Source organism: Fringilla coelebs, assembly GCF_963513975.1.
Source record: "Fringilla coelebs genome assembly, chromosome: 30".
NCBI classification, from domain to species: domain Eukaryota; kingdom Metazoa; phylum Chordata; class Aves; order Passeriformes; family Fringillidae; genus Fringilla; species Fringilla coelebs.
In genome coordinates this window covers 911,989-920,478 of record NC_140056.1, presented here as the reverse complement: position 1 = coordinate 920,478, position 8,490 = coordinate 911,989, and the positions used below count along the sequence as shown (strand labels likewise).

Genomic DNA, 8,490 nt, shown 5'->3' with positions numbered 1-8,490 from the left:
CTGGAAAACCTCGGGAGCGGCTGGAAAACCTCGGGAATTCCCGGAAAATGTCGGGGGAACCTTGGGAAAAGCTGGATTCAACCCCAGGAGTTCCTGGAAAATGCCGGGAAAACCTTGGGAAAACCTGGGTTTAACCCCAGGAATTCCTGGAAAACCTCGGGAATTCCCAGAAAATGCCGGGGGAACCTTGGGAAAACCTGGGTTTAACCCCAGGAATTCCTGGAAAACCTCAGGAAAAGCTTGGGAAAAGCTGGATTTAACCCCAGGAATTCCTGGAAAATGCCTGGAAAAGCTTGGGAAAACCTTGGGAAAAACTGGATTTAACCCCAGGATAAACTTGAGAAAAGCTGGATTCAACCCCAAGAATTCCTGGAAAATCCCAAGAAAAGCTGGGTTTAACCCCAGGAATTCCTGGAAAACCTCAGGAAAACCTTGGGAAAAACTGGATTTAACCCCAGGAATTCCTGGATAATCTCAGGAACACCTGGAAACCCCTTGGAATTCTTGGAAAACCTTGGGAAAAGCTGGGATTAACCCCAGGAATTCCTGGAAAATCCCAGGAAAAACTGGGTTTAACCCCAGGAATTCCTGGAAAACCTCAGGAAAACCTTGGGAAAAGCTGGATTTAACCCCAGGATAAGCTTGAGAAAAACTGGATTTAACCCCAGGAATTCCTGGATAATCTCAGGAACACCTGGAAACCCCTCGGAATTCTTGGAAAACCTTGGGAAAAGCTGGATTCAACCCCAGGAATTCCTGGAAAATTCCAGGAAAACCTTGGGAAAAGCTGGATTTAACCCCAGGAATTCCTGGAAAACCTCAGGAATACTCCAGGAATTCCCACAGTTCCAGCCCTGCATGCAAAGCCCTGGAATAAAAAAAGGGATTTCCTTGGAAAAGGGAAGTTTTTTATTGGGAAATGTGGGATGAGGGGCAGCGCCCGACCCTTCTGAGAGAAAAACCGGGAAAATAGAAAAAACCGGGAATACAAAACCCGGGAAAAAATGGGAAAAAAACGGGAAAAAAACCGGGAAAAACGGAGGATTTTCGGGATGGGAAGGAGCATCCCGGGAATTTCCCGGAGTGTCTGAGGTTCCCGAGGGTGGAAAAGGAGAATTCCCAAAAAAATAGAATCTCTTGGGCTGGGAATGGCCCCGGAATTCCGGGATTGCCCCGGCCCCGCCGCTCCCACGGCTCCGGGATGAGATTCCCGAAATTCCAAATCCTGGGAGCTCAAGTCTTCAACGGGGGAAGGGTTCAGGCAAGGCCCACCTGGAAATCCAAGAAATCTCTGGAATTCCTGCTCGGGAAAATCCCAAAAATCCCAAGGGATTGGGATGCCAGGATTTCCAGGGGAGCTGCTCCTTGAATCCCCCCAAATTCCTGGGAAAACAGCCCCCAAATTCCTGGGAAAACAGCCCCAAAATCCCTGGAAAAACAGCCCCAAAATCCTGGGAAAACAACCCCCAAATTCCTGGGAAAACAACCCCCAAATCCCTGGAAAACAACCCCCAAATTCCTGGGAAAACCAGCCCCAAATCCCTGGAAAACAACCCCCAAATTCCTGGGAAAACAGCCCCAAAATCCCTGGAAAAACAGCCCCAAATCCCTGGGAAAACAACCCCAAAATCCCTGGGAAAACAACCCCAAAATCCTTGGAAAACAATCCCAAAATCCCTGGGAAAATGGCCACAAATCCCTGGAAAAACAACCCCAAATTCCTTGGGAAAAGAGTCCAAAATCTTTAGGAAAGTGGCTCCAAAATCCCTGGAAAAACAACCCCAAAATTCTTAGAAAATGTGCCCCAAATCCATGGAAAACCACCCCAAATCCACGGAAAACCTCCCCAAATCCACGGAAAACCACCCCAAATCCACGGGAAACCCCGAAATTTTGGGAATTGTGCCCAGGATTTGGGAATTCCCTCCCTCCCAACCCCAGCCCCTCCTTTTCTTTTTGATTTTTTGGGGGGAAAAATTCCAAAATTGAGGAGCAAAACCTTCCAAGGAATGAGGAATTCCCTGGGTGGGGTTGGGAATTCCATGGAAAATCGGGAATGAGGGAAAAAGGGGATCCTGACCTGAGGAGAGGCCGGAGCAGCTCAGACGATCCCGAACCTTTCCGCCCTTTTCCGCTTCTTTGCCTGGATTTGGGAAGGGCCAAAAAGAGGGAAAATTCCAGAAATTTCCAGAAATCCGTGGGGAGAATCCCGGGAAGGAGAGGAAGAGGGAGGGGGGTGGGAATGGGGAAATTCCTGATCCCAAAGGGGGGGAAAATCCTGGGATTCCGGAGGAAAAACGGCCCCAAAATCCCCGGAAAAACGGCCCCAAATTCCTGGGAAAAACAACCCCAAATCCCTGGGAGAAAAGTTCCAAAATCCCTGGGAAAAGAGTTCCAAAATCCACAGAAAATTCCCTCAAATCCCAGAAAAGTGGTCCTAAATCCATGGAAAACCCCACCCAAATCCATGGAAAACCTGCCCAGATCCTTGGATCTCTCAGGGGTTGGGAATTGGGAGGTGGTTTTGGGATGAGCCCAGGGATTCCTGACCCCAAATCCCAGGAATTCCCAGCCCCACATCCCGGGAATTCCCAGCCCCAAATCCCGGGAATTCCCGACCCCAAATCCCGGGAATTCCTGACCCCAAATCCCGGGAATTCCCTGCCCCAAATCCCGGGAATTCCCGGCCCCAAATCCCGGGAATTCCCAGCCCCAAATCCCGGGAATTCCCAGCCCCAAATCCCAGGAATTCCAGCCCCAAAACCCAGGAATTCCTGACCCCTAAATCCTGGGAATTCCCAGCCCCAAATCCTGGGAATTCCCGGCCCCAAATCCCGGGAATTCCCGGCCCCAAATCCCGGGAATTCTGGTCCCACCTCGGAGTCCTCGGCGGCGCCGGCCCCGGTGACGATCCCAAACCGTTCCTTCCTCTTCTTCAGCTTCTCATCCTCCTCACTCTGGGATTGGGAATGTTGGGAATGGGATTGGGAATGTTTGGGATGGGATTGGGAATGTTTGGGATGGGAATGTCAGGAATGGATCCCTGGGATCCCTCCCGATCCCATTCCAGGGCAGAGAAACTTTCCCATGATCCCTGTGGGACCAAATTCCCAAAAACCCAAAATCCCAAAACCCCAAAATCCAAAAATTCCCAAAATCTCAATTCCCAAAAACCCCAAATTCCCAAAACCTCAATTCCCAAAAACCCCAAATCCCCAAATTCCCAAAAACCCCAATTTCCCAAAACCCCAAATTCCCAAAAACCCCAAATCCCCAAATTCCCAAAACCTCAATTCCGAAAAACCCCAAATTCCCAAAACCCCAATTCCCAAAAAAACAGGGAAGTGTGGAGGCAGCAGGGCTGGAAAATTTGGAATTTTGGGATAATCCCAGGGTGGGGAGGATGCCCTGACATTCCCAGAATTCCCAAAATTCCTGGAATTCCCAAAATTCCCAAATCTCACCTTCTTGGAGAGGGAGGAGACGTTGAGGCCAAACCTCTGGGCCCTTTCCTTGAGTTTTTCCAGGTTTATCTGGGAAAAGGAAATTTGGGATTTGGGATCCTGGGGACTTCCAAAGGGGAAAATTCCGGAATAAAAATTCCCAAAATTCCTCAGCTCTGGGGGCTTTTCCAGAGGATCCTGGAAAAACTCCAGGGGTTTTTTTTTGGGGAATTGCAACCTAAAAATTCCAGCTGGGATCCCAAAATTCCACCTGAATTCCCAAAATTCCACCTGAATTCCCAACATTTCACCCGAATTCCCAAAGTTCTGTGGGAATCTCCCAAAATTCCACCCAAATTCCCAAAATTCCACCCAATTTCCCACTGGAATTCCCCATATTCCCTGGGAATCCCAAATTTCCTCACCGTGGGTTTGGAGTCTGCTGAGAGCCCTGGGAAAAAGAAGAAAATTCCCATCAGGAATTGGCCAAAATTCCCAGATTTCAGCCCAGAACTGGGAATTCTCAAGAATTCCAGGAAAATTCCAAGCCTGGATTTTTTTGGGATGAAAAATCCCAGGAAAATCCAGGATAATTTGGAGTATTTTCCCACCAAATCCCAAAATTTCCACTCCCAGAGAATTCCCAGAATTCCAGGAATTCCCTCTTCCTCACCTTTTGTGGGAATTGTGGCCAAGCCGAACCTGTGGGAATGAAAAAAATGGGAATTAGAGCTGGAATTTTGGGAATTAGAGCCGGAACTTTGGGAATTGGGGCTGGAATTTTGGGAATTGGGGCCGGAATTTTGGGAATTAGAACAAATCCCACAAAATCCCATCGTTCTCCCACTCCGGGATATTCCTGGAACATTCCAGAGATTCAGAATCCTCTGGGAATTCCAGCCCAGAGCGCCCTCCCCCCCATCCCCAACAGGGATCCCACCCCAAATTCCTCCCAGAATTCCCAAATTTCCCTGGAAATTCCTCCCAGAATTCCCAAATTTCCCTGGAATTCCCGAATTTTCCCGGAATTCCCGTGCTCACCGTGCTGCCCTCGCTGCCTTTTTGCTCTCCAGGCTGACGGGGACGTTGAACCTCTCGGCCCTTTTCTGCATCCTCTGCAAAATGGGAAAGGGAAAAAAGGAATTTTAGGAATTTCCAAGGGAAAACTGGGAATTTACAATGGGAAAATTGGGATTTTCCAAGGAAAAATTGGGATTTTCCAAGGAAAAATTGGGATTTTCCAGGGGGTCTTACCTCCATTTGGGAGATTTCCGAGGAGATTTTCACCATTTTCTTCTCCTGGATCCTGGAAAACGTTTGGGAAAAGGTCAGGGATGCTCCAGGTGGGATTTGGGTTCTGTCCCCATTCCCAAAATTCCCCTGATCCCTCTTTCCCAGCCCCTCATTCCCAGGTTTTCCTGGGAATTCTCCTCACACGTCCGGCGACTTCAGCGGCGCCTCCTCCACCTTCACGGGCGGCTCCGGCGCCTTGGGCTCCTCCTCCTGAAATCCAGGGAAATCCAGGGAAATCCATGGAAAAATCCAGGGAAAATCCATGGAAAAATCCAGGGAAATCCAGGGAAATCCATGGGAAATTCAGGGAAAATCCATGGAAAAATCCAATGGAAATCGATGGAAAAATCCAGGGGAAAATCCAGGGAAATCCATGGGAAATCCATGGGAAAATCCATGGAAATACAGAGAAAATCCATGGAAAATCCATGGGAAATCCATGGGGAAAATCCAATGGAAAATCCAATGGAAAATCCAAGGGAAAATCCAGGGGAAAATCCAGGGGAAAATCCATGGAAATACAGGGAAAAATCCAGGAAAATCCAAGAGAAAATCCATGGGAAAATCCAGGAAAATCCATGGGAAAATCCATGGAAAAATCTGGGGGAAAATCCAATGGAAATCCAGGGGAAATCCATAGAAAAATCCAGGAAAATCCAAGGGAAAATCCATGGAAAATCCAGGGAAAAATCCAGGGGAAAATCCAATGGAAATCCAGGGGAAAATCCATTGGAAATCCATGGAAAAATCTATGGAAAGCTCATGGAAAATCCATGGAAAATCCAGAAAATCTATAGGAAATCCAGAAAATCCATGGGAAATCCAGGGGAAACCCATAAAACCTATGGGAAAAATCCATGGAAAAATCCATAAGAGCTATGGGAAATCCCTGGAAAAACCATGGAAAATCCCTGGAAAACCCATAAAATCCATGGAAAACCCATAAAATCCATGGGAAATCCATAAAATACATGGAAAATCTCTAAGAGCTATAGGAAATCCCTGGAAAACCCACCGAAAATCCATAAAATCTATGGAAAACCCACAGAAAAAATCCCTAAAATCCACCCAAGCCCGTGTCTATTCCCAAGGAAAAATTCCCACATTTCCACATAATCTCCCAAATCTCTCCTTTTCCCAGCGAGGGATCAAACCCAAAATCCAAAATCTCAAAATCCACGATTCCCCCATCCGGAATTCTCGGGATATGGAGCATCCCAGGCACCAAACCCAGCTGATTTAACCCCAAAAACAGATGGGAAAAGGCTGAAATTCCGGAATTCTGCCTCATTCCCATCACAAACTCCCCTGAAAATGGGGGTGACCCCAAAAACGCCCACCTCGATCTCCTCTCCCAGCACGTCCTCCTCGTTGGGCTCCTCCTCGGCTGGAAAAGCAGGGAAGGGTCAGGGGGGCAGGATTCCCGGGAATCCCGGGAAAAGGGGATTTGGGGGGGATTTGTGGGGTTTGTGGGGTTTGTGGGGATTTGTGGGGGGTTTGTGGGGGGTTTGAGGGGGGTTTGAGGGGGATTTGAGGGGGATTTGTGGGGATTTGAGGGGGGTTTGAGGGGGATTTGAGGGGGGATTTGAGCGGGGTTTGAGGGGGGTTTGAGGGGGGTTTGTGGGGGATTTGTGGGGGATTTGAGGGGGGTTTGTGGGGGGTTTGAGGGGGTTTGTGGGGGATTTGAGGGGGGTTTGTGGGGGGTTTTGTGGGGGGTTTGTGGGGGGTTTGTGGGGGGTTTTATGAGGGATTTGAGGGGGATTTGAGGGGGATTTGTGGGGGATTTGTGGGGGATTTGTGGGGGATTTGTGGGGGATTTGTGGGGGATTTGTGGGGGGTTTTGTGGGGGGTTTTGTGGGGGGTTTGTGGGGGATTTGAGGGGGGTTTGTGGGGGATTTGTGGGGGGTTTTATGGGGGGTTTTGTGGAGGGTTTTGTGGGGGGTTTGTGGGGGGTTTGTGGGGAATTTGAGGGGGGTTTGTGGGGGGTTTGAGGGGGATTTGTGGGGGATTTGTGGGGGGATTTTGTGGGGGGATTTTGTGGGGGATTTTGTGGGGGATTGGTGGGGGATTGGTGGGGGATTTGAGGGGGATTTGAGGGGGATCCCAGCTGGGAATGCTGTGGGGTTTTGGGGAGCACCCACCGTGCTCCTCCAGGTAGGCCTGCAGCCGGTGGATCAGGTCCTGCTTGTTGCCTTTGGCCTCCAGCCCCCGCGCCAGGCACTCCTGCTTCAGCTCGGCCAGCTGGGCGGCACCGCGGGGCATCAGCACCCACGGGACCCACAGGAACCCCCAGGACCCCCCAGATCCCCCTCAGCACCCACAGGACCCACAGATCCGCCTCAGGAACCCCCAAGACCCCCCAGATCCCCCTCAGGACCCCCAGGACCCACAGATCCGCCTCAGGAACCCCCAAGACCCCCCAGATCCCCCTCAGGACCCCCCCCAGGACCCCCCAGATCCGCCTCAGGAACCCCCCAGGACCCCCCAGATCCCCCTCAGGACCCTGCCCCCAGGATCCCCTCAGGGCCCCCCTCAGAGCCCCCCCCAGGACCCCCTCAGGACTCCCCCAGATCCCCCTCAGGACCCTCCCCAGGACCCCCCCAGAGCCCCCCCCCCCCCCCCAGGACCCCTCAGGACCCCCACCGGGACCCCCTCAGAGCCCCTCAGGACCACCCCCAGGATCCCTGCCCAGCACCCCTTCAGAGCCCCCCAGGACCCCCTCAGGGCTCAGAGGCCCCCAGGTTCCCCTCAGGATCCCCGCCCAGGACCCCTCCCCAGGATCACCTCAGGATCCCCACCCAGCACCCCCTCAGAGACCCCCAGATCCCCCTCAGGACCCCTCAGAGCCCCCAGGACCCCCTCAGAGCTCAGAGACTGCCAAATCCCCCTCAGGACCCCCTCAGGGGCCCTCGGAGACCCCCAGGACCCCCTCAGAGGCCCTCAGAGACCCCCAGATCTGCCACAGGGCCCCCTCAGAGCCCCCCCAGGACCCCCTCAGACCTTCAGTTCCCCCTCAGAGCTCAGAGACCCCCCAGAACCCTCTCAGGACCCCCACCCGGGACCCCCTCAGGGCCCGCCAGTTTCCCCTCAGGGACCCTCAGAGTCCCCTCCTGATCCCCCTCAGGGACCCGCAGACCCTCAGAACCCCCGCAGACCCTCAGAACCCCCTCAGAGCCTCCTCAGAATCCCCTCAGGGCACCCTCAGATCCCCCTCAGGGCCACCTCAAAGCCCCCTCAGACCCTCGGAGCCCCCTCAGGGTCCCCTCAGAGCCCCCGGCCCGTTTCCCGCCGTTCCCCCGCCGCTCTCCCCCGGGGCTGTCCCGGTCCCCGGGCTCTCTCCCCCCGCGGTTCCCCCACGGTTTTCCCGGCCCCGTTCCCGCTCCCAGCGGCACCTTCAGCTTGTGCAGCTCCACCGGCTCCGCCGCCATCTTGTCACCCCCGCGCCGGCCCCGCCCCTCACGCCGCTACGACCAATCAGCGCCGCGCGTCCTACGCCGCCCCGCCCAAATCCGCCGCTCGCCATTGGTCAGAGCAGCCCGTAGCACCCGCCGGTGATTGGCCTGTCGGGCGCTGGGGGAGGGGTTATGTTGACTGACATGCAGATGAACCAATGAAAAAAGGGAGGCGCTGAGTGACGGCCAATAGAAAGAGAGGGCGGGAAACGCTGACTTCCGGGAGGTGTGGCTGGGACCGGAGCGGGGTCATTGAGGGACTCGGGTGTAATTAATTATTAAAAATTATCTCTTAATTAAAT

General features: G+C 52.9%; 1 protein-coding gene across 2 annotated transcripts; it reads right to left on the bottom strand.

Moving 5' to 3' along the window:
* Positions 1-897: 897 nt before the first annotated feature.
* Positions 898-8,195, bottom strand: SARNP (SAP domain containing ribonucleoprotein). 2 transcript variants are annotated; one of them, XM_084223582.1, is made up of 12 exons: positions 8,129-8,195; positions 6,878-6,977; positions 6,077-6,123; positions 4,879-4,946; positions 4,698-4,749; positions 4,485-4,558; positions 4,117-4,145; positions 3,869-3,894; positions 3,465-3,533; positions 2,877-2,957; positions 2,081-2,143; positions 898-1,272 (listed from the first exon to the last, which is right to left on the bottom strand). In XM_084223582.1, exons 1-11 carry the CDS (start codon positions 8,162-8,164, stop codon positions 2,102-2,104), a joined length of 624 nt encoding a protein of 207 aa, XP_084079708.1. In that variant the 5' UTR covers positions 8,165-8,195; the 3' UTR covers positions 898-1,272; positions 2,081-2,101. The 2 variants fall into 2 exon arrangements, with proteins under 2 accessions (XP_084079708.1, XP_084079709.1); XM_084223583.1 differs by lacking the exon at positions 3,465-3,533.
* Positions 8,196-8,490: the final 295 nt, after the last annotated feature.